At 40.4% G+C, this 21,012-nt stretch overlaps 1 protein-coding gene across 5 annotated transcripts; it reads left to right on the top strand.

The window, feature by feature from the left end:
* Positions 1 to 21,008, top strand: ankrd34ba (ankyrin repeat domain 34Ba). 5 transcript variants are annotated; one of them, XM_081613741.1, is made up of 5 exons: positions 9,048 to 9,343; positions 12,005 to 12,145; positions 12,324 to 15,609; positions 15,678 to 16,416; positions 16,507 to 21,008. In XM_081613741.1, the coding sequence occupies exon 5, from the start codon at positions 17,584 to 17,586 to the stop codon at positions 19,174 to 19,176; it is 1,593 nt and encodes a 530-aa protein (XP_081469867.1). In that variant the 5' UTR covers positions 9,048 to 9,343; positions 12,005 to 12,145; positions 12,324 to 15,609; positions 15,678 to 16,416; positions 16,507 to 17,583; the 3' UTR covers positions 19,177 to 21,008. The 5 variants fall into 5 exon arrangements, with proteins under 5 accessions (XP_081469866.1, XP_081469868.1, XP_081469867.1 ...); XM_081613740.1 differs by lacking the exon at positions 9,048 to 9,343 and adding an exon at positions 1 to 1,333 and having other exon boundaries at positions 12,079 to 12,145; positions 12,324 to 16,416; XM_081613743.1 differs by lacking the exon at positions 15,678 to 16,416 and having other exon boundaries at positions 12,324 to 12,766; positions 17,536 to 21,008.
* The last annotated feature ends 4 nt before the right edge of the window (positions 21,009 to 21,012 follow it).

Below are 21,012 nucleotides of genomic sequence, written 5' to 3'. Positions count from 1 at the left end.
TAGAAATATTTGAAAATGAAAACAAAAAAACAATGTGAAACTGAAAAAAAAATCTAACTACTTTTCATATTCACTTTTTTTTCAGCTTCAAACATTTTCCAGTTTCAAAATAATTTTTCAGTTTTTTTTCTTTAAAAAAAAACTTGTGGCCCCAATACTTCTCTGTAAAGGTGGTTGCAGTCTGAAATTACACCACCAGATGTCGCCACAGTTCCTGTAAAAAGTTAACATTTTCACCTGTACTTTCAACAGCACACGTGTTTCACTCCGGTAGCCTATAAGGTTAATGGTAGAGTGAACTCTGGCTGGGTCAGCAGTCCATCCCAGAAACAGACAACCATACACACATGAGAACACGTCTCTCCTTGTAAAAAGGAACCTGACCAGGATTTGAATAAAGCTGGGATTGAAATAACTTTTTCTCTAAGTTATGTCTCTTGTATTATGTCCAATGTAACATAATAGGTTGCTATGCTAAACATTTTTAACTAAAATCCAGTGAACATGCTTTTGCAAAAAGAAAAAAAAACTTTAAATTATGTGACCTTCCAAGTTCTTGGTAGGAAAATGAAACAGAAATCCAGAAATCTACCAAACTGAACTGATATTTTCGGAAAATTGGTGTGTGTGTGTGTGTGTTGACATGTTAACTATCAAATCTTCTTTTTTCTGATCTCACACAGATTGAAGTAAACAGACGACTTCTGGTTCCAGCACACAGGCGCATACACACTCCCACACACACACAGAGAGAGGGAGAACAGTTCCTCCAGCACAATTACAATGTGTGCCGTCATTCAGCCTCCTTGATGGTTGTCATGGAGATGTCATTGATAAGCTGGATGAAATGATTTTTCCTTTCTGAGTGGAACTATTGAAAGTCCTGCTTGTCTACTTTTACCATTAGTGAGCCTTTGCTGAATTAGAGCCCCTTTAATGAAAAGACAAACCGGTGAGGCAGCAGAGCCGGGTTGCTATAGCGCTTCACCTTATGCGTTCATCTCTGTGAACCTTTCCTGTTCTGCCTCTCTTCAACTCTCCTGAGCTGCTGATGCTGATGCTGATGCTGATGGTGCTGATGCTGTGGTGGATTAACTCTCTCTTAGACCTGCCTGACAACAAGCCTTCTCTCTCTCTCTGTCTCTCTCTCTCTCACTTTTTCATCACTTTCTTTGTCCAAGAAGAGAAGTCAGCCTGCAGAGCCTTGACTGATGTTGCCAGTGTCTACTTTCTCTTAGAGTGACACACACATAAATCATCTCTTCAGTTGCCGCTCTACACCAGAAGAGTGAACGTCTGCAGGCGGATACTGATCCTGACTGACTGAAACCTGGTGAGTGGGGACACATGCACACACACACAGACAGGCAGGCAGACAGCTTTTGCTCTTAAACTTTAGAACTTAACAGCTTCTTTTAAAAAAAAAAAAAAAAAAGAAAATATCTCTTTCTGGGAATATGGTTGAAAATGTAGGTAGCATATTTTTGAATAATGTCCAATTCTTGCAGAGAGTATATGACATATAACGGTGTAGTTTTTATGATATCTGACTAAAGCATTGCAGAGAGGATCACACGGTGCTCGTTGGTTCTCTTGCAGAATGAACGTTAAGCTAACGATGATCAGGTGAAGTCTTCTGTCCTTTATCTCCCCTGGTTGGATAATTATTGTATAAGCTTTATACAATAATTATAAAGCAGGATATAAGAGATCAAAGCAGGATATAAACCCTCAGTATGTGGTGTATTAGCAGGGAAGAGCGAACAAGTGGTGGGATGAGAGTTGCAATGTTCGATTTGTGTCCTGCAACCTTGATATCTTGAGCTGCATTCTTTGTCTATTTAGCTGATCCTAAAACAACTTGTACAGATTTACTTTATACAAATTTGCAGTTCATATTGTTTTTCTAAAAGTTTTCAGACTTGAAACAGTTATAGAGAGGTTTTGGGATTACATGTCTGTGATGTAGGAAGATTCTTATTTTCACACAAACAACATTTGAGCTCTGCTTACCTCTGCTTTGATTCTTAACAAACTTATATGTTTCAAATCATACAATATTTATTTATTTTTTTATATCAGAGTAGATGCAAAATGTTCTTGTTTTCAAACAATGGTTTCACTTCCGTTTTTGGTCCAGCATCGTTAGCCACACCCAGGCCTCGTTACCGCCAGACCTTTGGAATCAGGAAATTGCTTGAGCAGCGTTCTGTCTGTTGTCAGACTGGTGAATTTGGCCCACGGTTTTTGTAAATGGCACTTGATTTGCAGCAGATCAGCACCAAGTCAGAGCTGATGTCAGAGCCGGTCCCTAACATGCTATATTGGGGAACCATTAGGTGACCTGGGAATGACACAGAGATACCATAATCATGTCCTGTATGTGGGGAGGTGCCTCGTTGAAAGGCTGCACCGGGGTACTGTTTCATCCAAATCACTACCAGAGCCGACCTGCAGTCAGATGCTTCAGCTTACCTATCTGCATTAACTCTCTACATAGAGACTCATTTACACCACACCTACTGCTCTGTGTGTGTGCTGTAACACAGCCGAAGGAAAGAATAATGGTCTAGTTTCTAGTGCAAATATCTTAGCATACTTGAAATAAGACAAAACTGACTTACAAGTAACTTTTCCACAAGAAATGGGAGCCTGTTTTGAGTCAATTATTTATTAACATTGATGAAAAAGTACTAGTTTCACTGGCAAATAATTTCACTTATATCAAGACATTTTTCCCATCTTGTAAGTAAAATAATCTACCAATGGAACTGATCAATATTAGGGTATTATTTACTTAAAACAAGCTCCTATTTTGTTTTGTCTTATTCAAACGCACTAAGACATTTGCACTAGAAACTAGACCAAAACTACTCGGTAAGATTCTGTGTTTTTACAGTCCCGGATTGTCAATCGGCTCTTTTAATTTTACCGCAGTGTTAGCTCATGTTAGCAGTCGGGAGGAACTCAAAACTAAACAGCTGGTGTTTTCACAAGGCAAAGCTCTGTCAAAATGCTGAGCGTTGCTGTTCATGTGTACCTGATGTAACACACCTGCCGTTTTACGTGGGAGTTAGTGAGGGGGCGTCCTGATTCATTCCTCACCAGAAGTTACCTTCCTTTTTCCCACATTTTACAACCACTTAAAAAAAATCTACTCTTTAGGTTTTAGTGTTTATTTATATTTTTTGGACATTTCTGTATTATTAGAATTTATGTTCAATTCTAATAATATAGAGTAGTTCAAAACTGTAAAAAAAAAAAGAAAATAAAAACCCCACTCCGTGTCCATTTTTTTACATGACAATAGAAGCAACATTCAGCCGGTCGGAAGATACTTGAAATTGGTTTTAACAGCAATAGCTGTGAGTAAAACTTATTTATTGTATTTTCTCCCTCTAGCTGCTTAATGACATTGTGGATCGGAACATTTGCTAGAAAAGCTCACTTTAAGAATCAGGTTTTATGTTCTTGTGTTCTATGCAGAAAGTCTCTCTTTCAAAATACGTTTTCTGGAGAACTGCCTTCAGCGACTTTAAATTCTTTGCAACACTTCAAAAATGCAAAATGTCTGCTTATTCTGCATATTTTTCATAAACCTCTCTCTGATGTTGAGAACCAAAATAGCTGACCACATACTATGTGAAAAAAGAAAAGTTGTTTCAAAGTCAGATTGTTTCCAGCTACAGTTTCAGAACTCAGAAACCCTTTGCCACCAACAGATATGTAAAAATATTTGGCAAATTTTATTGTTACAGGAATGATTGACTTGTCTGTCCAAGACTCTAACCACGGCCGAGTAAACCTCAGAGTGCAGAGAGCAGGAGCAACAATTAAAGTACGGCATTACTCTTTAATTAATGACTGACTTGTGCAACCAAGCAACAACAAAGGAAAGACTGGAGTGATGACCAAAATAAGGAACACGATTAAAGGCACACCACCTCCACCCCTTCTGTTGGAGGTGCGGTGTTTTGTCTGTAGCTGCCGACAAAAAGGTTTAGCATCTCAGACAAGCAGAGGGATGAAAGCTTGACCTCTGCTAATTTCCAAGTCAATGGACTCAACTTGATGAAATTTTGTATTGAGAGGAATAATAAAAGGCCTTAAAAAGTGGCTGTTTAACACTAATGTTAAAAGATCAGGATTTTTTTTGTTATATTACTAAATTTGCTAATTATAAATCACTTCAAAACTTTTCCGTCGTGTAATTTATCCTACAAAAATCAGCTCCTTTAAAGATACAGTATGTCAGTAAAAAAAAATGTTTTTGACATATTTGTTCAAACTTTCACTGTAGAATATGAGACAAATAATCTGTGGGAAAAAAAAGAGCTCCTCTGCCTTCTGCCTGTACCATCTGCAGAAATACATCGTTCCGATAGAGGCAACCAATCAGAGCCAGGAAGAGGGTCTTGTCGCTGTCAATCATGCTCCAGTATGTGAGAACAGGGAGAAAGTAGAGGAGCTTGATTGTTTCACAGATTGTCTCATTTTATACTGTCATGACATAATGACAGTTTTAACAAATAGGTACAAAACGCTTTTTTTTGGGTGAAAGTTGCATACTGCAAATTTAAAGATATTTTGTGCAAATATCGTTTGAATGGGCTGCACAGTGGCGCAGCTGGTAGAGCTGTTGCCTTGCAGCAAGAAGGTTCTGGGTTCGATTCCCGCCCCGGTCTTTCTGCATGGAGTTTGCATGTTCTCCCTGTGCATGGTGGGTTTTCTCCATGTACTCCGGTTTCCTCCCACAGTCCAAAAACATGACTGTCAGGTTAATTGGTCTGTCTAAATTGTCCCTAGGTGTGAGTGTGTGTGTGCATGGTTGTTTGTACTGTGTGTCTCTATGTTGCCCTGCGACAGACTGGTGACCTGTCCAGGGTGACCCCGCCTCTCGCCCGGAACATTAGGTGGAGATAGGCACCAGCAACCCTCCTGACCCCACTAAGGGACAAGGGTGCAAGAAGATGGATGGATATCTTTTGAATTATAATAATTTCAATAGTCAGATTTCTTCACTCAAAGTCTATCAGGATATTTGCCCTCTGTGCTTTACAAAGGTTCTTCACATCTCTCAGACTGTGAGAAACTCTCTTCCTCTTTAGGTGACCATAACAGATGTTCTGTCAGATTTAGTTCTGGGCTTTGACTAGGCCATTTCAAAACCTTGCTTTTTTTTCTGAAGAGATTCTTTTGTTGAGTTGCATGTTTGCGCGGATCCACTGTGACGCTGAACGATACAATTCCTCTTCAGTCTGAGCTCTCAAGCAGACACTGGGAGGTTTGAGAGCCAAACTGGATCATGACTTCACCCACTTTAACAAAAACCTCGGTTCCATCTGAAGATAAGAACCCAGAGTCTGACGCTATCGCCATGTTTCACTGCAGGCATGCCAAACATCGGCATTGTTTAACTCCTTCCTCCTGGAAGATTTCCGCCTAACCTGCATGTCATTTAGTCTGGAAGCTTTACTTCTTGGTCCAGACAAACGGACTGCAGATTGTTGTCGTATCATGAACACAAGCACAAATTGGAAATTTCTTTACAGACTGTTGGCCTCTTGCTATTGATTTTTTTTTTTTTTTTTTTGTAACTTGCTCCTTGTTGGTCTGTTTATGCAACGATATCTTTTGGAGTTATTCTAATTATTTATGCAAACAAATGAACAAAGGTTAGATAAACTCTACTGATTAATTTCCGTTTAATCCGATTCAGTGTATTTGGAGGCAGGTATGAATCATATACATATTGAATATTTGTCACAGTCACAGGCACCCAGGAAGTGCCTGTGACTCATGTAGAAAAGTGTTTTGTTACAGTCTGAGACATTGGTACCCAGCATCTTACGCAGTCCAATTGAAAAAACCAAGGACAAACAGTACAAAGGCTGGCAGAATGCGGCTGCCACTGCAGAGGAAGAAGAAGAAGTGATAAACAGATTCTGTCTGCAGAAATAAGAACAAGCTTTTCATGTTTGCCTGTTCAAAACCTTTTATTTATTCATTTATTCAGCCAGAGAGGTTGATTGAGAACAAGCTCTCATTTTCAACAACAGAATAATACTTTAACTATGTTTACTTGCTTTTGGGCGCCTCGTTGTTTCAAGGGTAATATCTGGGCATTAATTTGGGGGTTTTGTCAATTGCTGCTTTTTGGGTTTATGTTTTCTTTACATTTTTTGTGTTTTCTTTTAACATATTCTGAAGTTTTTCACTTGTTTTGGCCCTGACAACTTTCAAAATAAAACAGCAAGGGAAAGAATTGATTCCTGGTCATTGAGTGAAGTCCGGTTCAAACTCTTCTAACACAAGCTGCCTTCTCAAGTGGAAGAAACTGCAGATTAAACCCAGAAAGTGGGAAACACTTGACAGTATGAGTTAAAAACAACGTCAGGTCCAACCGTGTAAAGAATGTTTAATATACCGTAAATAATGACGGTCATTTTTCAACATCTGATTTCTATGTCAGACTAAAGTAGCATTTCTTGTGATGCTTTGCCAGGTGAAAAAAAAGTATACATTAGTATAATTCAAACATACTTAAATTTCTGAAAGTACACTTTAAGTATACTAAGTATTAAGTGTATTACCTATAAGTATATCTGAAGAATACTAAAAATACACTTGTACCAATTTCGAAATTAGAACTTTAAACACACTTAAACATAATTGTACCAAAATACACTTTTAATATATTAAATAAAAGTATACTTTAAGTGAACAAAATATATATTTGCCCAAGTGTAAATATACACTTTCTCTAGTATATTTAAAATATATTTTGTGTATATTTAAAAAATATATGCTCAAAATATAATTTTTTAAAATTCACTTAACACTACTTTAGATTATTATTTTCAGTATGATTTAAATTACATCTCAGTGTAAATTTTAGGCTAATAAAGTATGCCTTAATTTTCTTTATTTAACCAGGTGAACCCCATTGAAATCCAGATCTCATTTTCAAGAGGGACCTGGGCAGAAGTCTGCATCACTCAGCAACCTGATTACAAAATAAAACTAATTAATAAATATGCAGAAGTATGTCTTTTAGGCACTTTTAAAGTGTGTTTAATGTAATATGTAGGCATACTTTTTAAATATTTAAAAAGTATGAATTTTAAGTGCCTTAATAATCTTTTTCTATTTATTAAAATTGCATGCAATAAAAAAAATTATAATCATAATGTAATTTTTAAGAAAGTACCCAATCCATTTTCAGATGTGTGATGTAAAACCTTATAATCAACGGCATTAGCTCCAGTTCACACTCCAGACCAGATGGTGGCGGTATTGCACACTTTCATTTATTTAAAAAACGCCACAAAGAGAAGAAAAAACTTGAACGCAGGCATAGACATAGTATAAGGATAGACGCCTCATTTTTTTTTTTTTTTTTTGGATAGACGTCATGGACCGCTCTCGCCTATTGTCACTGATGAGATTTAGGGCGGCCATCTTGGAGCGGTACACCACTCCACTCAGCGGTATGCGTTTAGCAGGCACAATGACGTATCAGCGCATTTAATCCATCATAACACGCTTTTTTGTTACTAAAACCATATTCAAACATCTATAAAAGCTACTTTTATAAACAATTGTATTATTTAAGTAAGTTTGTAGGAGCTATTTTCCCATTTTTTGGTTAAATCTTAGAATTTAAATTGCTTAGTTTATTCTTATTTATTTTCTGGTTGATTTATCATGAGAATTTTTGTTTAATTTGTTGTTTAGAATAAATTCTTTGATTAGCAATTCACTTAATTAGTTAATTAATTTCAGGTTGGGATGTGGGTATATCACAGTATAAATAGGTGGGTCTTGGGTAGCTTATTATGCACGTGGGTGGTCATAAGGTTTTTTACCAGCCTTTAGAATCGGTCACATCAGTCTCACTAGTCATCAGTCAGAGAACAGGTAGGAATCAGAGCAGAAGCAGAAGCCTGTATCTTTTTGCCTGAACAGTAAAATAAAACCAAAGAACTATATTTTGACTTTTGATCCTTTTGTGCTGCGTAAACCAGAATCCACGGTGCATCAGGTGACTATTTGAGTTGGATTCACTTTTGTTTTGATCACCTTCGAGTTTTGAGTTTTTTGATTTTTTAATTTAAGTTTTGGGACAAATAGTCACAATGTTTTTAATATATAGTTCAGCATATTTAAATATGCTTAGTGGCTATAACAATAGAATAGGAATGGAATCTTCTGATATTGATGTATGATGAGCATATTACAAAGCCCACAGCCGTTCATAATTTATTTAGCAATATCAATACATATTCATAGAACTATACAAACATAATTAAATAATGATTAATAATGGCACAAATAAATGATTAATAGTGAATAATATATATTGGATACATGTTTATATGTATCTATGTATATACATACATATATATAGATATGTTTTCAGCCGACGAGTTCTAGCTTCAGAGAGATTCAGCAGCTGAGATCAAGACCAAAATCCGATGTGAGATTCATCCGTGCTGCAGTGAATCCGTCTCTCTTTATAGATATCTCCCTCTTCTTCCTCACATCGTGTCTTTATGAAACTTTCAAAACAAAAACGGAAGATTTAGGATGTATCTTATTAGTGAAAGAATTACATATAAATAGTCTTTACCACATGTGTAAACTTTGCTGGTGAATGTTATAACACATAATATAAGTTTAGTTTTATAATATGTGTTACATTGTTTCATTTCTAATGTAGGCTCTTGTGTCAGATAATCTAAGTCAATGTTGGAGAATAATTAATTTTTTTAGATTTACAGAATCTCAGTTAGCCTTCATAGCGGGGCTGAACCCCGTATTACACCAAGCACTGTAGCTAATATTAGCTGGTATCTCGCCAGTGGACATAAATACAGTAAAGTAATATTCCAATCACAATATATACACAATAATATGTCCATCTTACTTGTGAAATGTTGTTTGTGGAGCCCTCACATCAATAGTCCATAGATCAGAACAACAATATCCCTCAATGCTGAGGCATCTTCTGCTGCTTTGATTGAGTAAAGTAGGAGGGACGACCGCTCCAAGATGGCCGCCGTATTTCCTGCGCCGGAGCAGCCAATGCGGGGTCTACTCTTATATTATGTCTATGAACGCAGGGCAGATAACAAGCGCTGTTCAAATTCGCCATTTTACTCTCATAATGCCTTAAAAGTAGAGAAGGCCTCGACAATAGTTACTAATTTAGGTAAATTCAAGCTGGGGACGTCCTAGTCCGAGTTAGACGACAACACAACGGGACAACAACTGATGGAAATTAAATGTGTCACAAAAGGAGGCTGGAGGGAGGAAGGCTGCTAAGTGTTGCAAGCTGGTGGTAAGTTTGCTTATTATCTTCGTTTAATTATAAACAGTGCAATAAAGATATATAGTTGGTTTTATAAATAATTATTTTATAAATTTTGACTTGTATGTAGGTCTGTTACGATAACAAATTCTGGACGATTAATTGTCTAAAAAATTATTGCGATAAACGATAATATTGTTTCAAGACCTTTTCACTCTGATTGAATGAATGAAAATGACTAATAATACATGCGATTTCCTGCCATAGATAGATACTTTATTTTCAAAAGAACACATAACACTGGAACTAATAAACTAAATAAATAAAACAAAAATAAAATGGATTAACATAAAACGTACTTGAATAAAAACTAACATAAAGCCAAAGTGGAAATAAATACTGCATTCAACCCAAAGAGAGCAGATTATGACGTCTGTATACTATATTGCCCTGCAGTAATCACTAGATTTAAATGGAGAAGATGGGCACATACGACTACCTAATGCAGTAGTTCACACCACACGATTTTTTTGCCCATATTTTCCCCTTATGACAATCTTACATTGTTGGCCGATCTAAGATTGTTGCTGGTGATTTTGTAACCGATCATCCTGCAGTGTGTGGTGGGTTACGGTAGATCTTCGGCCGCTCCGATCTAAATCGGGGGTTTTCCCCGACTGGGAGCTTAACACTGAATGTGACAGGTAGCCAATCAGAAAGCTCGGATTCTCCTCTATACTTTCTGAGGGGAAATTACGGAGTGGAATCCCAAACAGCTGACACGGCGCAACCCGAAGTCCAGCGGACATCGGAGATGATATGTGGAAACAACATTAATATTTATTCAACGTTTCGTGCAAAGAATATAGAAATGACAAGGAGAGAAGTTGGAGCCAAATTGCTACCTCAGTTGATAAACCCAGTAAGTTTTCAGCTGTTTGTGGCGATAGCGGTGTTTTAAATGTTTAAATATTGCAACCAACAACGCCACCTGATGTCTTAGAACCAGGACTAATCAGCTTTAAATATGTACAAAAAGGCCACGCCAGGTCGGGACAACAAAGAGAGGTGGATCATAATGTTTTTTAAAAAATGAATGATTTATTTTCTACCAAAAGTTTAAAATAGGCCTACAATGGAATAGATACTTTAAAAGAGACAGTTTACAAACTTCACAAAATACCTATTGCACGTTAGCTCTTCAGCGGCAAGTTGTTTTCCAACCCAATTAATAACCAAACAAGAAAATAATCCAGAAAACAAAGAAAAACATGCAAAGCAGATGAACAGCAAAAAAACAAAACGAGCAAAGCAACGAACAGGCTAAACAACAAAACAACTCATGCAAACAATTGACAAATTAAACCTACATGCAAACAAAACAAAAAAAGAATACAAATTATAAATAAACGTACTGAAAAATAATAGAGGGACTCACCAGAAACGGTTGAACCCTGGCCAAAATAAAGAATAAATCATCAATTGGGTAAATGACACCCAGCTGAAAAGACGAAACAAAAGCATGGACAAAACAACGGCGCTGGCGCGGCTGCGCTCCCCTTGCGCCACGGACAATTAGGCCAGGTGCGCACCAGGAAGCGGCAGGAGGAGGGAGCGGGGAAACAACAATCCACCGCCAAGTCCCGAACACCTCAGGATCTAAAAATAAAATTTAAGGTGAACTATGGCACCGAGCCCAACAAGCTGACAATGAACCCACCTACCTCGGTTAAGAACTAATGAACGCACTCCCAGAGAGCTAAACGGGACCATCAACACAACCACAATCCTAAACCCAAAGGAAGCACAATCACCACAAACTAATCTAAAATCCAACAGAAGGAAAATCACAAAATTAACCTGGAGACCATTATTTGATGCTTGTGGAAGGACAGGATCACGGGAGCTCACACAACGCCATCTCCACAGCCCAAAACAATTGCATGTGAGCGCCAAACACACCTGGCTTTAAAGGCTACATTGGTGCCGCCCACCACTCACCTTAAAGGTGAATCTGCACCAACATACCACATGTTCTTCGTTAACGTGACATAAATAGGTTATAATGATTTTCATTCAGTCAGAACTTTACGCTGACTCTAGTCACATGCATTTCAGGTAGATTCTAGTAAAGCATTGATTAATGCCTGGTTTTAAAATTAGTTAACTGGACTTGTAGCCATTATTTTGTGCCCATGTTGCTGGACACCACACGGCACGACGAACCCGATCGAACCGTTATACCTAGAATTTCTGTCGGCTAATGTGTCTCTCAGGTTTTGAAAATGGGCCGACAACTCGTGTAGTGTGCGCTGGACATTAGACTAAGAAAATGAGGAAGGGAGGGTTAGTGGAGAGCACCGGAGCTGAGCCTTTTTTCATTCAGTGTCATCAACAGAAAGAAAAAAGGCAGGAAGAGACGATAAAGTCATGAGGTCGATAGGTTTAATTTATCGTGCGATTAATTGATTTATCATTTATCACGACAGAGCCCTACTTGTATGATTATTACAATAGGAATCATTCTGCTTCATGTTATAACTGCATGGAGGCTGTTTGTTGCGACTTATACTTTAATTCATAAATTAACCTGGTTTTAATTAAGCTCTATAAGACAAAGAGACTTTGATATTGTGAGGTTGTTGTTCTAACTCGTTCATCAATGTTTTTATCTTCAACATATGTTTGCAGTCTAAGCAAATGAAGATGATAGAGGAAGCCAGAGAAATCAGGTGTTAGAAAACCTAAACGCTTTTCTGTCTCAGAAGAGGCTCTGGCTCCACCAGATCACCAACCAGCTCTGAAGATGAACCTTCACATCGTCTTCATGGTGTAAGTTTGTTTTTGTTTTAATGAGCAGCTAGCTACATTTTCAACAGCAAAAACTGCTGTGTTACCAACACTAAGTGCTTAATAAACATGATTTGATTTAAAGATAACTGGACAGAATTTTTCCCCTTGTTAATCTAACATTTCTCTTTCATACATTTTATTTGTTGTTGGCTCTCAGGGCCCAGTGATGGACTGGTGACCTGTCCAGGGTGAACCCTGCCTCTCATCTGATGACTGCTGGAGATGGGCACCACCAGCCCCCCTCACTACCCTGCAAGGATCAGTGTGTTCAGATCATGGGTGAAAAGATTTTAAGGACCCCCGGTTAAAGTCATCTCGAGCAAGGGCCGTCAGTCAGCTCACTGATCTATCCGCCCCATCATGACTCCCTTCGGCCCCTTCTCGATCCGCCGTCCTCCTTCCCTCCACTGATGCTCATCGGCTCTCCCCAGCTCGTCTTGTCGTGGACTCGCTCCTCCGCCTGGATCGTCTTTCCCAGCTCACCTCCAGGAGAACGCCGCCATCAGACCGCCACGCTCACTTCTGAGCGTCTTGGCTCGTAGCTGGCTCTTCAGCCTCATCAACCGGCATTTTTGCTGCGCCTGTGGGGGCGCTCTCTACGTAAAGACATACCTTCTCCAGTCTCATTCATAATTTGTTTTCATGACATCAGTTAGGGCACCAGTGCTTCCAGCTCCTGGTAATCTGGCCTCCCATCGCCAGTCTGTCTCATCTTCAGAGTCGTGATTAGCTCAACTTGTGCGGTTGCAGAGCCGGGCTTTAAGCTGTTCTAAAATCTCATCAGCTCCGCTTTCTAATGGCACTTGCACAGTGATCTGAACTTTGGAGTGTTCCGCTTCTCAGGCTGTTCACAGTTCGCTGCGTCGCACGTCCTGATAACTTCTGTTCCTCTTTCCCTCGTTTTCTGTCAGCTCAAACTCGTATCGAGGAGGCACACGCACTAAATCAGGTGTTAGGAACACGGTATTTCTAGGATCCGCAGTCCAGCACATGCGACAATGAGGGTCATAAAATGAGTTGCTTTCTTCCTTAACTGGATGGCCACCTAAGCGCTGTGTTTCTACACCAATCGCTGTTGGAGTCAGTTGCAATCATATTAAGCACACCAGTACAGTGCGGTGCCAATTGGGGGAGGAGAAAAACAATAAATTAATTAATTAAATGTCATAATAACGCATTAACTGATTTCCATAAATTTAGCGTACGCCGTAAACCGTTTTGTCACACCCGTGTGTGTAATGGGATGTGTGTGCGAAGAGTGATCATAAACGGCAGAAGCAGTTTCTAGGCGAGGCAGCTAGTTCTCCTGCGTGGCAGGGGGCGCTCATGATCCCAGACATTGCGATTTCACAAATACAGAGTCAGAGACAGTAACAACGAGCTAGCCATAGAGCTAGCCTCACAGTAAAGTCAGTTCAGCGATACATCTTTGGTTTTTCCCTCTTCCACAGCAATCACGTATTAATTGCAAACCATTAAGCCTAAAGCTATATTTCTTTTGCGTGAGAAATATTTGACTGTTTTCTTTGATATGTATATATATATTTTTGTAGTGTTGTTTCCAGTTGCTATGGCAACGAGCCTGCTCGTAGCTGTGATGCAGAGAGCGAGAAAGTGGTTTCGAGTTGTACATTAACAGCTTTCCCTCTTCGCTACGAGCTCAGCACAAAATTAATATCCACATGTCTAAATTTGATTGAGTTAACGAAATTATTCCATGGTGCCAGCGCTGCCATGTATGTCACGTAAAAGAATAGTTTTCTGCCCCCAGCGTTGTCTGCATGTGCAAATTTTCCGGTGTAAACAATAACTAACAGGGACTTATATTCATAAATCCGATTACGAATGCCTCTCCAGCTATAAACCTTATTAGCACATTACTCAAGCACATGAGCTTGAAACAAGCCTCCTATTCCCTTATAGGCTTATGATGATCTGCCCACTCCGCCAGGTGGCAGATTAAATATCAAGGTATTGGTAACCATAGCTACTTTGACTTTTGCAGCCGTCCGTGAGTGCAGCACGTCTCATCACCCTCATCACAAATAAAAACACCTCAGGATCTATAGAAACTTATCCACGCATTTATCTTCAACTGCATTGATAACTGCAGCAGCATCGTAATTAAATCCAGGGAGACGCAGTTTATCACTCCAGTTCCAAAGATTTCTCATCGGCTATTTCAGCTTAGAGAACAGACCTAAACACTGTTCGTCCAGAGACCTCTGATCGGTCTAGCTCCTTAACCCGTTAAAGATCTGCTCCATCAACCTTCTGCTCCACGCTGGTCCTCCAGGTCTGACCTGCTCTGCCTCCCCAGAACGAAACAAAGCAGCATTTAGCCTTGTGCACGTCAAACCTGGGAAAATTTCTGAAAATATAGCAGCCGAATCAGACATTTATAGCTGCTTTGTTGCATCATTTATGAATCTTTGACGAGTAATGTCAGCACTTGGAAAGGGTGTCTCCTTTCTGTGTGATTCGGGGTACTTTGGGCTAGCCTGCTGCTGAAAGGTTCTTCAGGACACAAATTGAACTTCAATTTGACCACTACCTTTGACTAGTCGCCGCACAGGTGTTGCAATCTTTAAGCCGCCTTTTACCCCCACTCACGCCTTCCTCCTTCTCGTTATCTAGCAGTCTCCATTACCTCTGCTATCCCTGCAGGTCATTCCAACAACCATTCGACAGTATTTCTCAAGTCCTTCACCCCAGCAGGGTATGCCTTAACTAAATTCGGTGCAACTTGAAAGTCTTCCCTTCCCCACGACGGGGTCATGTCCTTCACTATTTGTTCTTTCATCGCCACCTTCTACTCCCTTAATCCGCAATCCAACTGCGACATTCTGTAGCGCCTATAATGAAGTACAGACTTTTGGGGGGAATCTATACTTAATTATTGCTGTATATTCGTATAAATATGAATATATATATTCTACATGTTTAGGTTTTTAAGATTCAGTTCTATCTCATTCTTAGAGCACTGCTTTGCTGCTGGAAATGCAGCGTATAAATATATCACCTTTCCTCGAGGATCGAGGGAAAACTGCCACTTACATCAATCACCTAACATAATCTACCTCAGCTGATGCTTGTTTACTATCCATTCAAGTAATCCATTAGTTTAGAATGCTCAAGGGATAACGCAGGTCCCGGATCTATGCCTCTCTCATGCTGTTCTCAATTTTCACTTTTAAGTCAGCAAGCTCAATTCCTACGTCCTTCACTCATGAAGTATCCAGATCAGTCATGTCGTTAAATTTCTTTGAAATCCAAGATTCATGCGAGTTCCCCTTGGCCATCTCCAGGCCTCGTACTTAGTCCTCAGGCAGCCTCCCATTGCCCTCAGGTTCAGTCATAAACCCAGTTGCTGATCATCAGCAGCATCCTCCTCTTGTACTCTTTCAGACCTCTTTTCCGTTCTCACTGCCTTCAGACAATGGGTAAGCATTCATTACAAATCTCTGGTGGCGGAGCACTCAGACATACTAAATATCTATTCTTTATCTAGGGAGTCGGCTGAGCCTAACAAGGCTGGAACAGCCTGCAGGCCACAGACATCTATGCCGCGCATCGAGGCCTGGATCAGCTTGCAAGTCACACCAGCACCACTTCTATCAGGCTCAAAACAGCCCGTATGAGCCGCCGCCGTTCGCCTAACAAGGCTCGAACAGCCTGCAGGCCACCGCAGTCATCGCCTTGCTTAACAAAGCTTCGAACAGCTTGCAGGCTGGCAGCTGTAGTGCCTAACAAGGCCTGACCACCCTGCAGGCCACGGCCATCTCCGCCCGCTTAACAAAGTTTGATATGAGCTTGCAGGCCGGCCGCCGTCGCACCTAACAAGGTCGAATCAACCTGCATGCCACGCCTGTGTTCGCTGCACGTCCTTGCCCAAACCATCCCGTGACCGGCCTCACAACGTCCATTCAGGCTCAGAACTGCCCATGACCCCGGTTGACACCACTGCCCTGCACCACCCCGAGCACCTGGCCATTGCACCAAACGACGTTCGAACAGCCCGCAGGCCCCTGTCTCATCGCCTTGCCTATCAAAGCTTCATACAGCTTGCAGGCCAGCTATCGTAGCGCCTAACAAGGCCTGATCCGCCTGCAGGCCACAGCCATCTCCGCCCGCCTAACAAAGTTCGATATGAACTTGCAGGCCGGCCGCCGTTGAGTCTAACAAAGTTCGATTGCGTGCAAGCCTCAGCTTCTCTGCCTCTCCTAACAAAGTTTGATATGAGCTTGCAGGTCCGGCTGCCATTGTACCTAACAAGGTCAGTCATCATGCAGGCTGCAGCCATGACCGCCTGCCTAACAAAGTTCAATATGAGCTTGCAGGCCGGCTGCCGTGCGCCTAACAAGGTTCGATCAGCCTGCAGGTCTCGGCTTCTTTGCCTCGCCTAACAAAGTTCGACATGATCTTGCAGGCTGGCTGCCGTGCGCCTAACAAGGTTCAAACAAGCCTGCAGGTCACGGCGTGGCCTCGGCCCGGCACCCTCTTTTGGGGGGAAGACCTACCTGAGCTTCGTTCGAGCCGATCATTCAAGCTCGCTGCGATTCTCAGTACACACGTCTTCTGCCGGTGTCCGAGCGTCAAATTCTCTGTCCAATAAAATTGTCTAACTGCTGTTTCTCTCTCTGTGTGAGTCTCTACAGATTGAATTATTGTCACACTTAAATTTTCATGTTCATGTGTTCACTTTTGATGTGTAAACTGATAATTTATGTAAAGTTCATAAAGTTGTGAGTAAAATTGGACAATTTTAAAATGTCGGTAATAAAACAAAATATTTGAATTGCCTTGGGCATCTTGTGTTTAATCTTTCCATGTAATTTTAACCTAAAACAATATAAGTACTGTAGTGTAGTTATGCATGTAATGTACAAAATAGGAATAAAGACTTTCACGAGTAATTAAAATTGTAGTTTATTATCAATAGCAGGAAATCAAAAATAAAAATTAAGTGTAATTTAAATACATTACTAATATATTAATAGTATATTTAAAATATATTTGAAGTATATTAAATAAATATTTTTAATATAATTCTATGACAGAATTATTACACTCAAAATATAATAATTATATCAAAATATAAAAATAAAGCTCTGAAATAATATATTTAAAAAGTATACTTTAAGTACACTAAGTACAACTTGAAGTTGTTCCAAAAAAGTACATATAGTATGTTAAAGTATACTATAAGTCGTAATTTAATACTATTTAAATACTACTAAAGTATACTAAGCACAAAAAAAGTCGTTCCAAAATAGTATGCTAAAGTATGTTAAAATTTAGTATACTAAAGTATACTTTTTTTACTTGGGTTGCCTTGTTTTCTAAAACTGTTTTGTAATTATCCACAGAAATCGCTCCTACAACATCTTGAGAATCTTAATCTGGGGCCAGGAGGGATGGAGGCAAAAGTCTGCAATCTGAGCATAGCAGTGGATTCAGGTAATCCATTGCTAAAAGCAGTTTTCCTCAGACGACTGAGGCTTACAAGGCTGCTTTTAGAGGGCGGTGCGTACATCAATGAGAGTGACAGCCAAGGCCAGACGCCCTTAATGGTGGCTTGTCGGACCAAGCATACCGACTCCCAGTGCGCCAGTCGGGTTAAGATGATCCAGTTTCTCCTGGAGAGAGGAGCCGATCCAAACATTCAGGATAAGAAAGGACGCTCTGCGTTGATGCATACCTGCCGGGATCAGGCCGGTCCCGAGGTGGTGTCTTTGCTCCTGGCCAGCGGAGCCGACATCAGCTTAGAGGACCGGTCCGGAATTTCGGCGTTGGTCTACGCGGTCGTGGCCGGAGACTGGAATGTACTGAAGCTTTTGCTCGACGCATGCAAGGCAAAGGGGAAGGAGGTGATCATCATAACCACTGACAAGTTTCCAAACAGAAACCTGGCAGCCAAGCAGTACCTCAGCATGCCTGTCGCCGATCCCGTCGACGAGACCGATCCGATTACAGCAGCAGCTCCTGTGTCTCCCTCTGAAATTCAGCTGATCACCTCCCCGCAGTGCACGTCCTCCTCTTTATGTCCCCCCAAGCAAGTGTTTTCCTTTAAAGAAGGACAGATCTGCGGTGCCAGCTCCCATCCGTGTTCGCCGTCTCGGTTTCGAGGACTTGGACAAGCGACGCCCGGCGGACTACAGCAACCTCTGCAGAGACTGAACTCTGAGCCTTGGTTAAAGATCTCAACGTCTCTGCTTGCTGAACCACGCCAGTCAACTTTTAACCTGACTAAAGATATTTCCTTCACAGTCCCCAACCTGGAGAGGGACAGCAGCAATAGCCCCAAAGGTTTCAGACATTATGGAAGAAGATTAACAAAGGATAGAAGAATAGAAGATGGCAAGATTGACTGCAGTGAACATGAAGGAGACGTGATTTCTTTATCAGGTCTGCTTTCGTCCCACTCTGCCTCTCACCCCAACCTGCACTCTGAAACTCGTGGAACAGACCCAGCCGCCGGCTCTTCAGCTCTTTGTAGTGGCAGCAACCTTGGTGCGACCTTTCACGGCTTGGCCTCATCGAGCCTTAATCGTGTCATACAGACACACAAGCTGAGCGCAGACATCTACGGCTCCGACCCACAGCTAGCTGTGGATCTTCAAAGTCTCTCTGAAGAACAGAGAGACAAAGCCCCGTTAGATGGCAAGAAACTGGCGCCGCTGCGTTGCTCGACCACGATGGGTTCCAGAGACTCCCTGAAAGGCTACAGCAAGAGAGGGTTCTCTTTGTATGAGCGCAGGGGCTCCGGGACGTTCCTGCTGGACCACAACCATCAGGCCAGGCCTAGATCTCTGCCACCGCTGACCAAAAACCCCAATGTCAACGTTGCTATTAACGGTTTGGGCAATGGAAGCGGTTTCTCCGAAAAAGAGCTCGGTCAGAAGGGTTTCCTGCCCTGCGCCCCGCCTGGACAACCGAAGGAACTGACCCGGAGGATGCTGTTGAGGAGACACTCGATGCAGACCGAACAGTTCAAAAGCTCGGTCTGAAAATGAGGCGACAGAGACGGGGAGTATTCACTGTGTTCAAGGCGGCTTCTGTTGTGAAATCATTGTGAATTTTGTTATGAAAAGTAAAAAATAAAACAGACACACCCTGGGCTTGACAAAGAAAACAGACAACACAGTACAGTGCTGTGAAAGAGTATTAATCCCCCTAAAGATTTTTGCTTTTTTTTTTGCTTTTTTGGTAAACTTAAATGTTGCAGATGGCAAGACAAACATATCTAGACCAAATATGATGAGCAATTTCCAATTACTCAGTTTTATTAGTGGAAATAAGGTAGCCAAACCAACCCTCTAATGCAAAACCTGGTTGTCCCACCCTAATGAGCAACAACTCATAAGGGTGAGATAAGAGATTAAATGTTTGCAATCACCGAGTCAATGAGAAAATCCTGAAGAGGATAATTGATTCTGGAACTTAATCATTTTGTGTTATGCATCGTCACTTGTCGATAAAGAAGGCTTGTACATTGGTCAGCTTTTTAAACCACTGAAAACACATTTTTACTCTGGTTTTAAGTTTTAGTGATGCTTTAGCGTTCTGATATAGTCTTCATATGTTTGTTGTCATGACCCCAATTTTTTTTAATCCTATTTTAATTTACCTCCATTTTATCTCATCCCTCTTTGTTTTCTTATTTCATATTAATTTCTCATTTCTTACTTTGATTATTTGCTTGTTTCAACTTGTATAATCGTTTGACAAGAGAAGGATGCAAATCACAGCACCAAGTCTTCGTTTGTATGGGAAGCATTGCTGGTCAAAATAATTGATAATTGTTGCTAACAAGAGTGGCAAAAGGTGCAGATCTACCTAAGACCCAGGCTGGTTTGGACGGCTTCTTCATACTTGAAAACTTGTTTTTGAATCCAGTTCTTCTTCACAGCACTGTACCTCAGTGACAGTCCAATGCCAGGATATACTATGTTGTTTGTTGTTTCAGGTTCTATCCACACTATCCCAGATCCCAAGTATGTTGTAAAAATTACGGTTTGTGCTCTCTGTGTACCTCTCATCCACATCTAGATAGATTTTGGGGGATAACTTTAAAAAAAAAAAAATAGTCTACCAATGTAGAGGTTTTGGAAATGGTAAAATATCAGCCTAATTGATTATCACTCACCATCTGTGCTTAAAAAAAAAAAAAGCAGGGAGTCTTTTGTAGAGACTTTCCCAATGTTTCTCACTTCTGTATTGTTTCCATGAAACTTTCAAGCATGAACTGAAAGGTTTAAACTTTATGTTGTCTGTAATAACTAATGTCGTATCACTGTGAGCTTGATGGAAAGTAAATAAATCCTCAGAGTGGAGGGAGTTCCCAGTTAGGCAGGTTTAGTAGACTTTACTATTTAAAAATCTGCTTTTTTTCCCTTTTAAACCAAACAATTTGAACATATATGTTGCTCCTGTCTTGATGTCCAACAACAAGTGAAGGAAGGAATAATGTTGTTTTCTTCTCTGCTCTTGTATAAAAGACTTTATCACAACTTTCCAATGAAGAGACAACGCAGGATCAAAGCCTGAATTCAGGCCTGTATTTAAAGTTTTACCTTCAAAAGTTACAAAAGCAGACACTTAGAGAAACATTGATGACGATGTGTGCAGGATTAGAAAATGAATAGCAGTTATGCCCCCTTGTGATAATAATGACCGATGAATTACGAGGCACCAATTTACACTGGATATTAATACAAATGCTATAAAATGTCTGAATAATGTTGCTGTAAAAAAAAAAAAATCTTCATATTAATGTTTAAAAAATGTGTGAAATTCTGTTGCTGACTGCAAATGTTTAATGTTTGTTGCTCAGTAAAAAAAAA

This window comes from Poecilia reticulata, chromosome 12 (genome assembly GCF_904066995.2).
Source record: "Poecilia reticulata chromosome 12, P_reticulata-male-v2, whole genome shotgun sequence".
Lineage (NCBI taxonomy): Eukaryota > Metazoa > Chordata > Actinopteri > Cyprinodontiformes > Poeciliidae > Poecilia > Poecilia reticulata.
This window is presented reverse-complemented; position numbering and strand designations above follow the sequence as displayed.

What these genes read in the sequence shown, in the direction of transcription:
- ankrd34ba (XM_081613740.1), top strand. Translation starts at nt 17,584, where the DNA reads ATGGAGGCAAAAGTCTGCAATCTGAGCATAGCAGTGGATTCAGGTAAT.